We start from the raw sequence: 16,213 nt of genomic DNA on the forward strand, positions 1-16,213 counted from the left end.
TCCATGTGACCTGCTGTCACACTAATGAATTCACAGGCTGGGACCTTCACTGTGACTCGCTCCTCAGTCCATCATGAAGCTGTCAGACCCCTGCTGTGGTCCAGTCGGTACCACACAGAACCACAGACAGCCCGTCCAGCTCCTCAGACTGGGCCAGGACGCGTCTGACAGACCCGGAGTACTTCAGAGCAGAGATGTTGTTTGTTCCGAGGTTCTGTCCCTCTTCCCTGAAGCACATAAAAGCCCAGTGTTCACACGAGTCTCCTCCTGGTGTCTGAGGGAAACATCCACTGTGCTTCCTCTTCATCCTCGTCTGAAGCAGCAGCAGTTTGTCTGAAAGGAAAAGAAAGAGAGAAGCTCCTGACTCGTCCCTCTGCTCGTGTTAAACACAAGCTGAGATGTAAACATGAGACGCACGTCAGGGTGATCCATACATGATGGAGGCCTGAGGGGGAGGAGCCACCTGATCACAGCAGCAGCCTCATTCAGACCCTCAGGCCAGAGCAGCTTCAGGTCCTCTGCAGAGTCTCTGTGAGCTGAACTCCACCTTTGTAGCTTCAGTGGAACAGGAGAACATCTGCTGAAGGTGCAGCTCAAACATGCAGCGTGTGTGGAAACATCAGAGGCCTTCATGTTCACACTTTCACTCTGAACTTCTTCCTCCACTCGTGAGCCTAAAGCCTCCATGTTTACCTCCAGTCCTGTTTCCTGCTGCTTGCTGATCATCAAACTCTCTGACAGGTCCAAGCTGCTTCCTGTCCGGTCCAAACCTGCAGACTGAGCTGAAGCTTTTCTGTTCCATTCCTGGTGAAACAGCAGCATTCATCACCCGTCACACCCTCTTCTCTTCTGTTCTGTTGTCTTGGTAACCTCTCCTGTTGCATCACACCCTCGTTGGCACGCAGCAGTGACACACACACACACACACACACACACACACCAGCGTGTTCCAACATCGCCCTCATGCTCGTCTCTTTGTTATGGTCTGGGTGTGTTTCCGTGGATACGTCGTCATAAAGGGCGAGCCGAGCCGAGCGAGCTGCGTGCCGCTCCTCACTGTGTGGCCGTGCTGTGTGGGGGGCGAGGTCAAAGGGTGAACAGAGGTCAGCTCAGAAGAGGAAGTGTTCACAGGAAGGAGAACGGATCCCTCAGGGCGGTGAAGCTTTGAGGCCGAGTCAGCTTTGAGGCCGAGAGGAGTCAGCATCACGAGCTCTGACAACCAGGGCCGCCTCACGTACAGCCAGGGGTTTAGCAGCCCAGAGCGCCCCCTGACAGAGCATCCCCTGACAGAGCGCCCCCTGACAGAGCGCCCCTAGTGGCTCCTGGCATAGAGAGGCCCAGGCAGCGTCGCTCCCTGAAGCTGCTGCTGTGGTGGAGTCTCTGCTGCTGTGTGTTTACATTCTATGTGTTTCCTGTGTGTGTGTGTGTGTGTGTGTGTGTGTGTGTGTGTGTGTGTGTGTGTGTACTCGGGCGATATAAATCGCTCGTAAAAGCCTGATAAATGTCGACTCTGCCAAGTGGAACCTGCAATTAGTCTAATTACAAATGTTGACAGAGTGAATGAGCCAACAGGAGCATCGGCTGCAGCTGCAGCTCCACATCAGCAAATACAGCAATGGAGTTATGATGCAGATCAACCGGAGAGGGGAGGAGCAGAATTTGGTTGTAGCTTTTTGGAGGAAAGTAGTAAAGGAAGAGGAGAGAAGTCAGGAGGATGTTTGATTGATTCCTCTGAAAGCATCAACACTGACATGATGTCATTGTTTGCTTGAGGCGATGTAAATGAGTTTCATGCTTCATGTATTCAGTCTTTACTGCTTCACCTCCAGCAGGCGTAAACATGTTTCTGTGATATTTGAGCGTTTCCATGACGCATCTATCTGTCTGTCAGTCCATCAGTGCTGTCACCTGTGAGTGTGTGTGTGTGTGTGTGTGTCACCTGTGTTTGTCCCAAACAGCGTCTCGTTGGTTGGGACAAACAAAGAGCCTCGTGCTGCGTTCAGGGTCTCTATTTTTACCCTGTACCATGTAACTGTAGCTCAGTGAGAACGTCCCTCGCTCAACCAGTTCCTCATTTCCCCCCCAAGTGGCTCAGGTGTCATGTGACAGGAAGCAGAGTCGCTCAGGCCGACGGGCAGCAGAGAGGATCGGGTTCTTTCCTGTCTCACATCCAAGTCTCTGCAGCACAGGTTCATGACCTTTACAGTCAGGCTGCAGATAATCACACAGACAGACAGACGCACAGATGGGGTGAAGTCACTGTGAGACGACGCAGGCTTGAGTTTCGTTATGAGAATGTTCCTCTGGAGGCCAAAAATAATCCGTCGTCAGCACAAGTAATCAAGTGTGTCACGCCAGGCAGCCACTCCCTTTCCCTCACACACACACACACACACACCGTTACAAAGCCTCTCCTCTGTTTGGGCGCTCTCCTTGACAGAGGTGAAAGCTGCGGCGTGAGGGCAGGAAGGAGAGCGGCATCCTGCGCTGCTGGTACCGACGTCAACAGAGCCTGAGCCAGCGTGAAGACAGAGGTGCAGCCTGTTCCTGTGTGTGTGTGTGTGTGAGTGTGTGTGTGTGTGTCTGCACTACAGGAGAGGGTCGTGACAGCAGCTGGCAGAGGGGAGACAGGCAGAGAGCTGCTGGCTGCTCGCTCTCTCTGGTCCACAGCCTGGAGGGAGGATTCCTGTGTTTGCTTGTCAGCTCGGTTGGGGAGATGTGTGTGCCTGTGTGTGAGAGTGTGTGGCTCCAGTGAGGTAACATGAGGTCAGAGAGCGTACGGCACTCTGACCTGCGGGCGCTGGAGGTAAGTTCACATCTCCACACTGTGATCTTCTGTTGGTTTAGACTCCTGGTGGCTCTTTGGTTAAAGTGATGAGGTCTGAACAGGGACATGTGTGTTTGTGGTTGATCCAGCAGGTCTGTGGACCCTGCAGAGGCTCTGGTTGATCCAGCAGGTCTGTGGACCCTGCTGAGGCTCTGGTTGATCCAGCAGGTCTGTAGACCCTGCAGAGGCTGTGGTTCCTCTCTCTCTTGTTGTCTGGATTATTTAAACCTGCCTTTAGGGGTTAAGTGTTGCTGTGAGTGAACGGTGCTGATTGAGAGTTAAAGCTGAGGCACGTGTGTGCACACTGAGGATTAACGGGGACCAGATGAAGACCAGGACAGCAGAAACACGGCAAAGACTCATGATATCATGAACGATCGTCACGGTAACAACTCTGAGCGTGTCAGCTTTGTTGTCATGCTTGTTGGTGAATAAAGCTCTCTGTGTGTGTGTGTGTGTGTGTGTGTGTGTGTGTTTGTGTGTGTGTGTGTGTGTGTTCATTAGGGCTGGTTGTGTTAATCCCCCCCCCCCTCCCTCTGCAGACCACAGTGCTCTGGTCTTCTGTAATCTTCAGGATTACCCAGCAGCTTTACCATGCCGGCCCACAGACGGGTCGGATCGGGCTGCACGGCGCTGCTCTGTGGGAGGAGTCACAGTCAGGCTCAGAGTTTCCTCCAGGTGTTCAGGTGTAAATGTTCTGATGGTTTCATATTGGCGGTTGCTGCTGAATCACAGAGAGCTTCTCCTCTTCTCCAATCAGCAAACATGGGGCTCAGTGAGTCACAGGGAGGGAGGAGCAGCAGGGAGATGTACTTACACAAACAGTAGTGATGTCATCAAGGCAACAAAGTGATGTCATCCACTAAGCAGAGCTACAGCACTGATGTCATCCTTACATGTAGTTCATCTGTGGCTCTTGTCCGGTCTGGTGTGGACCTTGGCTCTCAGACCAGAGGTCCCCTGTGCCGGTGGTCTTGTGGCTCCATGGGGGGCTCCATGCTCAGATAACATCTGGGCTCAGAGGATACACACCCGCTGTTTGGGTAATGATGTCATCAGGGCTGTTTTGGGACTGGGAGGGGCCAAGACAAAGGGAATCAAAGGAAGGTCAAGGGTTGTAAAGTTAGCAGCACAGCTACACACACACACACACACACACACACACACACACACACACAGACCCTCCATTAAACATCTAAGCCTGGAGGAAAATATAATAGTATAAGTCTTAACAGAGCTCATTCTGGCAGTCAGCATCGCATGTAATACATCCCACATGACGTCAACACTGAAACTAGCAGCTGTTCATATCTGAAATTCAGTTAAAAAAGGTAAATGTGTGTTTACAGATTACATTTGACAGTTTAGGTGTGTTGTCCATGTGACCTATGACCTTTACTGAGGAAGCTGCTGGTTTGTAGTGATCATTTATGTTTGAGAAAAAATGTATATAAAGCCTCCCAGTGCCCTCTGGGTTTAAAGGGTGAACATCTGATGTTTCCTCCTGGTCTGCAGGGCGTCGGCGCTCCCGCTGCCACGCGGCCCAGCCTCCTCTGGTGAAGTCCTCTGCCTCGTCCTCAGCTTCCCTGCATGGCGGCCGACCCTCCTCCTGAGGAGACGCTGCAGCTGTAAGAGTCCAGACAGAGGAGAGGAGAGGAGAGGAGAGCGTTCCTCTCCTCATCCTCACACAGTGGAGATGGTTAGGGATGGAGCAGTGGGGTAATGAGGTAATGGAGTAATGGAGTAATGGAGTAGGGCTGATGGTTGTGCAGCAGAGGCTCCATGTTCCAGCTGATCAGTTCAGTGTCAAATGCTGGATATTTATACACTTTGCTTGGATGGAAACGCTGAATTTCCATGAGTATAGATATGAAGTCACTCTGGGGAGGCTTATAGGGTCAAAGGGTCAAATGAAGAGAGAGATACAGGTTTTGTTGTGTTGTTGTATCATTGTATCTGTTTAGTTTGGTTGAGTTTGTTGAAACGAGCACACAGAGCTCACAGTGTGAACTCTCATCACCTGGATGTTAGCTAAGGTTGCTCACAGAGCTGACTGAAGCATTTGTAGGCCATCATCCCATTCTTTCCTCCATTTGCTCCGTCCGTTTGTCCTTCTTGCATGGTGTTGTTGTGTTGTGTCTGGTAAAGCTGTAGCTTCTTCCTCTCTCATTACGTTTAACAAAACCTCTTTAGTCCTCAGAAAGCCACACGCGTGTAAACATCCGCTCACATCATGAAGGGTTTTCATCTCGCAACGTCAAATTGTGCAAAACACAAACAAAACAATGAGCAGGAAGGAGCAGAGGAAACTTATCCTGTGTGTCCTGCTTCCTTGTGTTGCAGTGTGGAAGGTGAGGCTCCGGGCAGCGAGGTCGGCGCCTCTCTGGACACCGGCGGGGGTTACAGTTGTGTTCCGGTGACCCACAGTGGCGGGCTCGGCCCGGACCACCTGGACAGCCAGTTCTACGGTCACATCCTGCTGCCCAGCCATCAGCGACCTCGCCGGCCCAAACTCCAGCACTCGCAGTCCATCCTCCGCAAGCAGGCTGAGGAGGAAGCCATCAAACGCTCGCGCTCGCTGTCAGAGAGCTATGAGCTCTCATCAGACCTCCAGGACAAGCAGGTAATGTGTCACCATGACAACAGTTCTGTGTATAACTTACAAAGTAACGTCTCTGGTTTAAGAACATTGATCCGTCCCAGAACCCTCAGGTGTCCGGCTCAGGGACTCTCTGCCTCCCACTTGTTTTCAGCTTTCCTTCTCTTCCCACAGGTGGAGATGCTAGAGCGTAAATATGGAGGGCGTTTCATCACTCGACATGCAGCCCGCACCATTCAGACCGCCTTCCGCCAGTACCAGATGAACAAAAACTTTGAGCGTCTCAGAAGTTCTATGTCTGAGAATCGTATGTCCCGGCGGATCGTCCTGTCCAATATGAGGATGCAGTTTTCCTTTGAAGGACCTGAAAAAGTCCACAGCTCTTACTTTGAGGGGAAGCAGGTATCGCTAACGGATGACGGCACCAACATCGGTACACTGGTCCAGTCAGAGCACGGTGGGGACATGGGAGTGCCGGCCAAGCCCCCGTCCACACAGACCGACTTCACAGACGCCATCACTGAATTAGAAGACGCTTTCTCCAGACAGGTCAAGTCTCTGGCCGAGTCCATAGACGACGCCCTTAACTGTCGCAGCCTGCACGGCGACGACGGCCAGCCTGAGCCGGTCAGAGGCCTCCAGGACATAGACAGGGAGGTCAGCTATCAGGTCAAACCCTCCCACAGCGCCTCAGAACACTGCAAACTGGACGAGATGACAGCGTCTTACAGCGACGTCACTCTCTACATCGATGAGGAGGAGCTGTCTCCTCCCCTCCCGCTGTCTCAGTCCGTAGACAGGCCCTCAAGCACAGAGTCGGACTTGCGTCAGCGATCCCTCAACTCCTCTCAGGACTACTGGTCCCTGGTTCATAAGGATGAGAAGGGCGACACAGACACCAGCTGCCGTAGCACGCCGTCGCTGGAGTGCCAGGAGCAGCGTTTGAGAGTCGATCATCTGCCCTTGCTGACCATCGAGCCCCCTAGCGACAGCTCGGTTGAGCTAAGCGATCGTTCTGATCGCAGCTCCTTAAAGAGGCAGAGCGCTTACGAGCGAAGCATCAGCAACCAGCAGGGGAGCCCCAAACCAATCGGCCACAGTTTGCCCCCGCACAGGCCGACCAGAGAAGAAGAAGCTCCCCGCCACCGGACTCGACAGCTGGAGCCTCACCTGGCTATAAACGGCACCGCCAACAGGCAAAGCAAGTCAGAGTCTGACTTCTCTGACGGTGATAACGACAGCATCAACAGCACGTCCAACTCCAACGACACCATCAACTGCAGCTCTGAGTCTTCATCCAGAGACAGCCTGCGTGAGCAAACGCTCAGCAAGCAGACGTACCACAAAGAGACACGCAACAGCTGGGACTCGCCCGCATTCAGCCACGACATCATCCGCAAGAGGCACTACCGCATCGGCCTGAACCTGTTCAACAAGTACGTACGGTCCAGTCCCTCACATTAAAGGGACATTTAGCTGATTTATACTACGGTTATTGGTTTTCAGGAGAATCAGGTCCAGACTGTCACTGACCTTTGTGTTCTGGCAAGCTGGAGGATTTGTGCGATGTCTGGCATTCACTGACCAGGCAGGAGCCAGGATGGTGTTAGCCTCATTACATCATCACTCAGTTCAGTTAGTGAGTGGGTTCAACATGGATCCATAAGGCTGGTACACTTAGGGCCAGAGGTTCAGTGCAGATGTGGAGGATAATCTCAGATTTGTATCAAATTCTCTCTCTCTCTCTCTCTCTCTCTCCCTCTCCCCCCCTCTCTCTCTCTCTCTCTCTCTCTCTCTCTCTCTCTCTCTCTCTCTCTCTCTCTGTCTCAGAAAACCAGAAAAAGGCGTCCAGTATCTGATTGAGCGAAACTTTGTTCCTGACACTCCAGTGGGTGTGGCCCACTTCCTGCTCCAGAGGAAAGGCTTGAGTCGGCAGATGATTGGTGAATTCCTGGGTAACAGGCAGAAACAGTTCAACCGAGACGTCCTGGAGTGAGTTTGCTTTGAAAATACAGATAGAAATGTCAGGTTATTGTATTATCCATGTCAAAATATCAATATTTTACCAGAATAAAGTCATAAGTAGTCATACTGCTGTACATGTTTGCATCCATGACCTGATGGTCTTTCCCTCGCTGCTCCCCAGCTGTGTGGTGGATGAGATGGACTTCTCGGGCATGGAGCTGGACGAGGCTCTCAGGAAATTCCAGGCTCACATCCGAGTCCAAGGAGAAGCTCAGAAGGTGGAGCGGCTGATCGAGGCCTACAGGTGAGAAACCAAAACCGTCACTCAAGTGTTCCACACGCTGGCTGGGTGGTGAGGGAGCTGATCAGGTTCCTCCTGGTTCTTCATCTGAACTCCTCAGTCTGTGTGGTTTGTGAACGATTGTTCTTTATTCTAAAGCCACAGTAGAAAGCCGCTCTCCTCCCTGTCAGAGTATTTGCTTTCATCAGCACAAAGCGAGGAAGTGTCGACCTCAGAAAACACTGCAGTCAGTGTCACACTGAGTGAGAACACTGACTGATGCAATCCAGACAGAACCAGAATAGAAGAAGCAAACAATCTGGAGCTCCACTTCTTAACCGCTGCACTCACTCCTTTTATGAAACCTCACATATGATCACAGCACAGAGTGGAGAGGAGGAACATCTGGGGTTGATGCTGATGTTGTTCCCTGTAACCTTTGACCCTGCGTGTCCTTGTCACCTTTTCCTAGCCAACGTTACTGCATTTGCAACCCCGGTGTGGTGCGACAGTTCAGGAACCCCGACACCATCTTCATCCTGGCCTTCGCCATCATCCTCCTCAACACCGACATGTACAGCCCCAACGTCAAGCCCGAGAGGAAGATGAAGCTGGAGGACTTTGTCAAGAACCTTCGAGGTACTTGGTCTGCGTCACACATCCAGCGAACGACCACTGGACTGAGATCAGCAAAGTCACTAATTAACTGTGAGAAAATGTCTCACTCTCTCTGTCTCTCTCTTTCTTTCTCTCTCTCTCTCTCTCTCTCCCTTCCTGTCTCTCTCTCTCTCTCTCTCTCTCTCTCTCTCTCTCACTCAGGAGTGGACGATGGCGAGGACATCCCCAGAGAGATGCTGGTTGGGATATATGAGCGGATTCGTAAGCGGGAGCTCAAGACCAACGAGGATCACGTGTCACAGGTCCAGAAAGTAGAAAAACTCATCGTCGGGAAGAAGCCAGTAAGTTGAAACTTTGTGATGGTCTACTTTGTCAACGCCCTTGTGACTTGACTGCATTCACTTCTGGAACTTGGAACTCCAGATTCATGACTTGAAAAGCTCTGGTTCTGCTTTGTGGCTCTGTTCTGATTGGTCTTGCTCTTGTCTCTGTCTCTCACAGATCGGCTCTCTGCACCACGGCCTGGGCTGTGTGAGTATATAAACCCAGTATATGCTCCTATCTAACAGTGTTAGGATGAGATAACACCTCCTCATACGTCTCTAAGAGTTGATGATGATGTCATTTATGTCCACCAAGATTCAAGAACATTCCAACACAGAGTCGGTTTGAAAAGGAAACATCAGCTGAGTGAGGTTTGAATGTTGAATGTTTGCGTCTGCAGGTCCTCTCGCTGCCCCACAGGCGCCTGGTCTGTTACTGCAGACTGTTTGAAGTCCCCGACCCCAACAAACCACAGAAGTTGGGCCTACACCAAAGGGAGATCTTCCTGTTTAATGACTTGCTGGTGGTATGCTAACGCTAATCGCTCCACTCTCCGCACACTGAGGTCCCAGGCTCTGCTATGATTCTAAAATTCAATGTTTCCTGTTTTTGCATAGGTCACTAAGATTTTCCAGAAGAAGAAGAACTCTGTGACGTACAGCTTCCGACAGTCGTTCTCACTCTACGGCATGCAAGTGCCGCTCTTTGAGAATCAGTGTAAGTGTGTGGAGAAGTCCCAGCTGAGCCGCTCTGTCTGTTTGGATGCGTTGTGTTTGTGTGGACGCCTTGTAAAGCTCTGATGCCGTCGCTCTGCAGATTACCCAAACGGCGTCCGCCTCACCTCGGCTATTCCTGGATCGGATGTCAAAGTCCTCATCAACTTCAATGCTCCAAACCCGCAGGACCGCAAGAAGTTCACAGATGATCTGCGAGAGTCGATTGCTGAGGTGCAGGAGATGGAGAAGTATCGTATAGAATGTAAGCAAACCTTCATCTCACCGTCATCATCATCACACACACTGCAGCCCGAGTGGAGCCGCTCTCCTGTTTAAGTGATTACTATAATATATTACTGTCCACTGGGTGGCGCTGTAACAGTGGGCAAATGGAAAGGATAGAAGAAGAAGAAGAATGAGCTCAGTTGACCAAGAATTATGTGTAAAGTATAAACATTGTCGTCTCCTTAACCACAGACGGAAACACAGTCAGGTCCAGAGTTACCTGGAGGAGGAACATGGAGCATGGACTCATTGACTGTTGTGAGCATGTGCATGTGTTTGAGTGTGTTGTTTTCGTTCTGGCACAGCTGAGCTGGAGAAGCAGAAGGGTGTGGTGAGGCCCAGCATGTCCCAGAGCTCGGGGCTGAAGAAGGACGCAGGAAACGGCAACCTGAGCCGCGCCAGCCTGGACGACAGCTACGCCACGGGCGAAGGTCTGAAGAGGAGCGCCCTCAGCAGCTCCCTACGCGACCTCTCAGACGCAGGTAAGCTGCAGGTTGCCACGGTAACCTGGCTCCTGGTATCTTAGCTGCCCTCCACTAAGGTGTGATCCTCCTGTTAGACCACGTAGATGGGTTTAGCCAAATTAGATGCTAGTGTGATACGACACACGCCACCGCAGCTTTTGCCCCAAGACGCAGGGTCCAGAGTCCACAATCCTCTGGTAAGGCTCAGCTGGGTGAAGGGTCTGGCCGGGTATGGACCAAACCTCCAGTGTGTTCAGTCTCATGGAGGCCAGGCCAGGAGGACAGCATCATGAGTTACACACAACATAACAACATCATCTTCTCAAGAACCTGAGAAAGCAAAAGCTGTTTTCCCAAGAATAATTATAGAATAACGATGCCAGACTGGAACTTTGTTTGAAGTCAACCAAATTGCCACAGGAAGCAGTTTTTCCAGCAGCTCACCAGCATCTTTGGGTGGAAATCATGGATCTGGGTTGAGCTTCAGCCCCGGTAGAAGAGCAGATGTAGCTGCAGTGTTCCTCCCTCTCTGATTGAACTCGCTGAGGTTAGCCATACTGACCGCTAGCTTCCGTTAGCTTCATCCCCGTAGGCTTCTAGAGCCTCCAGACTAGTCAGGAGCTCCGTGTGTTAATCTTTCATATTACATGTTCTGGGCAGGCAAGCGTGGGAGGCGCAGCAGTGCTGGATCACTAGACAGCAATATGGAAGTAAGTACTGATGCTGAGCTGTCACTCATGTGGCCTCAGCCTGTGTGTTTGAGCTGCATGTGGACCAGATGTTTGTGCTGCTGGTGTTTCTGTGTCCAGCACTTTGCCTCTGCCAGTGGGTGTGCATGCATGGAGCTAACGGGACGTGTTCACCCTCAGTGTGCACAGCATGGCATGACTAATAACACTCCTGGCTCCTCGCTCATGTAGTTGTAGAAACAAAGTCGTTGGTGTTTGTGAGTGAGGAGTCGTGGTTGCATGATGATAAGTTTAATCTGCCGCCGTGTGTTCTGAATGTTTCCCCTCAATGAGTCCGGCCCGTGACGTGATGTTCTCACTCCACTCCAGCTGTGTCCACCAGGTTACAGACATAGGTTTCATACTAAATGATCAGAATCAGGATCAGGATCAGGATCAGAATCAGAATCAGCCCTTTATTGTTTTTAGACCGGTACAATAACATGATCCATGTCCCTTGTTTCAACATAAGAGCTGGACCCGTTCCCATGGTGACAAACAGCAGTTTCCCACAATGCCTTTGTGCTGATCTGACAGTTTGCATGTTTGCATGACCTTCTGCTTTCCAGCCTCAACCCGACTGTTGGAAATGGAAATGTATCCAAATATATGTACACACACACACACACACACACACACACACACACATACTGCTGTGGGTTCAGAGAGAAGAAGTTACAGAACACCGGTCACCTCCCATTACTGTAAACCCTAAACCTGAACAAAGAGGTGACTTGGCTCTTCTGAGTTCTTCTGTTTCTACGGAATTAAAAATGAATTAAACTAAATTTTGAATGTGATGAGTTGCAGCTGCAGCTTCTCTCTGTCAGTGTGTTCAGTGTTGGTGAGATTTGACCCCACAGCACCGTGCGTCCTGTCGTTCTCCTCCCTGCTGTGTTCTGATTGACTTCCCCCCCCCCCTCTATTTCAGGGGTCCATCATTAGCAGCCCTCACATGCGGAGGAGGACGCCCTCCAACCGAGACTGTCCATCACGACACAGCGGCCAGTCGCTGCCCAACTCCTCCTCTCTGCTGGGCACGCTGTTCGGCACCAGACGAGCCAAGACCCCCAGCCCCACCCCTCAGGGCCAGCACCCCACTCTCATCTCACACAGCCCCCACCCCACCAACCTGCACCACACGGCCAGGGTGGAGACAGACGCGCCGGGCGCAATGCACCACGCCCAGTTCTGTCACGTGGCCCAGAACCCCCCGCCGTACCACCATCACCACCACTACCACCCCCCCGCCCACCTGCAGCACCCTCCGCACCAGTTCCACCCTCCCTCGTCTCACGGCCAGCACCCGACCCAGCACCCAAACCAGCACCCGCCCCAGCACCCGACCCAGCACCCAAACCAACACCCGCCCCAGCACCCGACCCAGCACCCGGCCCAGCACCCGCCCCAGCACCCGACCCAGCACCAGGCCCAGCACCCGCCCCAGCACCCGACCCAGCACCAGGCCCAGCACCCGACCCAGCACTCGACCCAGCATCCGACCCAGCACCAGGCCCAGCACCCACCCCAACATCCCACCCAGCATCCCACCCAGCACCAGGCTCAGCACCCGACCCAGCACCAGGCCCACCCCCTCACGCAGCACGGCCACGGCGCCCACCCCGCCCACTCGTCTCACTCGTCCCACCCGCCGCACGGCCCCCACCACCACGGCCCCACGCCGGCCCCCTCCCCGGCTCCCGGCAGCACCAAACCCAAGCACAGCGGCATCAGCACGGTGGTGTGAGGCTGACGGAGGCCGCACTGACTGAACTTCAGCCTCCGCCGCAGACACAGACGCTCTGTGCTCTGCCGGCGAGCCGCTCCAGGGAATCAGGGGACGTGAGCCAGACTGGATCCTGTGCCTCCTTCAGTTCATCACCCGGGGCGGCTCATTCAAAACAAACACCTTTCTGTTCAACCACTTAAGCCCCGAGAGAGAAACGCCACGAGTTCATTCTGACAGGCAGCATCGCATATAATACCTCCTTTTCATTTCACAGTGAAGATTGATTCAGCAGAAAACAATGAGACTGAAACTAAAACAAGGTCACACATTATAAAGTAAGAATCGTTCTCTCCAGTAAAAACGAGAATCAAAGTCCGCCTGTTACGTGTTTCCCTCAGGCTTAAGTGGTTGAACGTCTCTTCTTACTCGGTCTCAGATCGTACGAGCGGGCGCATGCACAAAGACCAACACTACTGTTTTATAAACGAAACACGATACCTACACATAAACAAACACGTTGCTCACTCGTGCTTGGCAGAGGGAAATACCGATCTTGGCGTTGGCGTCTCCAGAGCGACTAAGGGTTTGAGGGTTGGAGGGTTTTGGCCTCAGGAGTAGCTGTAGGAGTATTTAATGTAGCGGTAGCTCACAGTGCACTGTGATATCTCTGTTAGCAGTGATTAATGTGCCAATTATTGAAGCATTTACTGATTTAGTCACAAGGATTGCTTTATGTATATTGTGCATATAGTATTTTGTATAATAATTATAATAGCAACTGTTATTCCTATGAATATTATTTCAGACCAACGTCTCTTGTGGCGTGGAGTCCGAGCCTCAGCATTATACTCACATATACCTGGCTTCAGTAGTAAGAAGCCCATCACAGCTGTTCTTAGGCAGGCGGGTCAGCAGGAACACGCCGCCTTTGAACCGGAGCTCTGTAGACTGTTGTGAGCCGGGCGTGGCGGTCTGCACGTGGTACTGGATCCGCCTCCCGCGCTCTGGGAAAAGAAGCCACAGTCCTTTTGAAGCTCCGCCCCTCAGCCCCGGATGCTCCTCCACCATCATCTTATTTTTGTAAACTAAACTTTAGAGTCCAATAAACCCTCTGGGATGCTCTGGGATGCTCTGTGTACGACGTGCTGACAGAGGCACAGTGAGCGTTCCTGTTCCTTTCTGTCGTGAAGAAGAAGAAGAAGCAGGTTTCTTATTAGATGGCGTGCAGGGAAACATCATCATGGCTGTCACAGTGTCTCCTCTGACCGGACGCTCTCAGCTGGCTGAGCGCACCCCGTCCGGGTCGGGGGCCACTGTTTGTTTCACGGTGCAGCTCGTCACTTAGCAACCTGTCTGCTCCCTCGTTCTGACTTCACTCTGATTGTATGACGTCACAGCGGCGCCTGACAGGCCAGCATCACAGCAGGACGACGCCCTGATGTTTGTCTCTACGTTCCTCACTTCATTCATTCAGGTTAGCAGTGAAGCTAGCTCGCTACAACATTAGCTAGATTCACCTACTTATGCTGCGTTCAGGTGGAATGGGAAATTGGTAAATACAAAAATTAAAACTTACAAAAACTGCAAACGAATGGACGCCCAGTTCTTCAATATGGAATGTTAGATGCTACATCCCTAAAAGGGCAGGAAGTGAGGATGGTGAGGTCGGCCAATAGACAAACCAGAGCGACGTCATGCTGTGAGTTCACTGTTCTCCAGGCAGAGCGACTCCACAGATAGTTTGCTCTGCTTCTTTGTGGCGTCGCTCTGTCTTTGCTGGCGTGTCAGGCGTCACTCACCTGTCCACACAGCTGGGGCAGGTGGAGGGACGGACGAGACACCGGTGACTCAGATCAAAGTCAGGATCTGCTTCAAGAAATGCTGTTTGTTTTTCATGTTTGCAAAATATGTATCTACGTTTCTGTCTCAGAGCAACTCAGTGTTTATGTTTAGGAGAGGTCTTCACGGGTCCACTTAGGTCTTTCTGGGAGCCCAGACCCTACTTGGGTTCTGGGTCGGTCTCTGGTCTGTGTCTCTAAAGACACTGTACGAGTTTAGTTGTGTAGATGTTCTTCTTCTCTTCAGCTCTGTAGGTCTCTAATGGACCCTGATGGATCCATGTGGTTGTTGCTTCTACAGCACAAAGATCTGAAGAAGTTCTGCCCTTCACAATAAAAGCTCAAAGTATCTCCTGGATCCACTTACAGAACTGTGTGATGATGTAATGAGGCCACTTCACGTTATGAGGCGATATCGCACAAGCGCCAGCTGATGAGAGAGTAACCTGGAAGTTACTACAGGTTAAAGATCCATGACAACATACAGAGGGTTTAGGGTCAAAGGTCAGAGTTACTATAGGATAGAGATCCAGAGTCCAGATGTACCGTCTCCTGTGGACCCGAGCAGACCTGGTGTTTACTTTTCTTAGTTGTGTCTTTTTAAAGTCATTTCTTCCTCCATGTTTCCCCCCTGGTGGGTCTGGAGGGACTGGACCCTCCATGCTGGTCAGGAATGTCAGAGAGAATATTGCATGTATTGGCTTTTGGGGCTATTTTCTACCTATTGTGTATTACCAACCTACATTATATCAGTGTTACAGTAGACAGTGGTAGAAGTAAAATGGTAGAATAGTTCTGACATACAGCAGACTGGAGTCCCTGCAGAGAGTAAATCTGTATCTGCTTGATCCACGTTCAGTCGTTTCAGGAGTCTGCAGCCGGATCTTTATCACCGCCGTCAGAGGTCGTTAACTTTAGCGTGATGTGACTAAAGATGTACGCTGTGGACTAAACATTAAACTGATCATGGATGGCTGCACTTCTAGATACTTCCCTGTTATTTCCTGTGTGGGTGGACGAGTCCATGATGTGGAGTCAATCCGTGTTCTTCTGCCCTCGAGATTCAGATTTCAGTCACAAGCACCTTCGGGCTCTTTTACACCTTTCTTATCCAGTGGAGCCCCCTGGTGGCCGGTGGCATTAGAGTTTTTTCCTCAAGAGATTTGCAGAAGTAAATCTGCAATATTTCCAGTGAAGATTGTTCAGTACGTCTTGATTTAAGAGCAAAACGGGTATTTGTAGCTGTGTTCAGTCCTGAAGGCTCTCACTCCAACACACACACACACACCCTTCTGTTCCCTCTGAACGCCCTTCTGTTCCAAACCTGTCCAGCTTCATCACGAGCGGACGTGTCGCATGCCACCGAGGCCTACTCTTCTTTTTCTAAGTGATATCCTCGACCTGCACTGTAGGGTTGATTTCTTCCTGGCTGATTGCTTGTTTAGAATCAGGTGATTGAAGCTGTGTCGTTCTCCTCCAGCATGTTCTTCTGATGTTCTTCACCACTGCACCTCCATCATGATGACACAGCAAAGAAGGTTTCAGCTGGAGGAGAGACAACCGGGCGAGTGAGGAAAGAGAGAGGAAATATGTAAATAATGTGTAAATGATTCTTCCTACTCCGTGTGTGTGTGTGTGTGTGGTGACAGAAGGTGGACCCCTGCTCCCCTCTGATCTTCACTGAAGCACACCAGATGTTCTTTTCTGCCTCCAGACAAATGATGATGATTGTAGGAGCTGGAGTCAAACCCAAACCGTCACACTGCTTAGACTTATTTTCCTCTTCCATCAGTCACAGCCCACTTTTCAAGACAAAGGGAGTTCACTTATTTTAATATGC

General features: G+C 51.4%; 1 protein-coding gene across 2 annotated transcripts; it reads left to right on the forward strand.

Annotated features, from left to right (window-relative positions):
• The first annotated feature begins 5,171 nt into the window (after positions 1-5,171).
• Positions 5,172-14,253, forward strand: iqsec1b (IQ motif and Sec7 domain ArfGEF 1b). 2 transcript variants are annotated; one of them, XM_076139838.1, is made up of 13 exons: positions 5,172-5,450; positions 5,601-6,862; positions 7,257-7,418; positions 7,573-7,695; positions 8,144-8,310; positions 8,491-8,630; positions 8,791-8,820; positions 9,014-9,139; positions 9,231-9,330; positions 9,430-9,591; positions 9,920-10,096; positions 10,739-10,788; positions 11,738-14,253. In XM_076139838.1, exons 2-13 carry the CDS (start codon positions 5,607-5,609, stop codon positions 12,551-12,553), a joined length of 3,309 nt encoding a protein of 1,102 aa, XP_075995953.1. In that variant the 5' UTR covers positions 5,172-5,450; positions 5,601-5,606; the 3' UTR covers positions 12,554-14,253. The 2 variants fall into 2 exon arrangements, with proteins under 2 accessions (XP_075995953.1, XP_075995954.1); XM_076139839.1 differs by lacking the exon at positions 10,739-10,788 and having other exon boundaries at positions 5,368-5,450; positions 11,738-11,899.
• The last annotated feature ends 1,960 nt before the right edge of the window (positions 14,254-16,213 follow it).

Source organism: Genypterus blacodes, unplaced genomic scaffold (genome assembly GCF_046128005.1).
Source record: "Genypterus blacodes isolate CSIRO-AG114 ecotype Tasmania unplaced genomic scaffold, CSIRO-AGI_Gbla_v1 ptg000467l_1, whole genome shotgun sequence".
NCBI classification, from domain to species: domain Eukaryota; kingdom Metazoa; phylum Chordata; class Actinopteri; order Ophidiiformes; family Ophidiidae; genus Genypterus; species Genypterus blacodes.

Bases quoted from the DNA above. Each gene is read 5' to 3' on its own strand.
- iqsec1b (XM_076139838.1), top strand. From the start codon at position 5,607: ATGCTAGAGCGTAAATATGGAGGGCGTTTCATCACTCGACATGCAGCC. The intron at 6,863-7,256 runs GTACGTACGGTC...TCTCTGTCTCAG, and splicing joins GGCCTGAACCTGTTCAACAA to AAAACCAGAAAAAGGCGTCC. The intron at 10,789-11,737 runs GTAAGTACTGAT...CCTCTATTTCAG, and splicing joins CACTAGACAGCAATATGGAA to GGGTCCATCATTAGCAGCCC.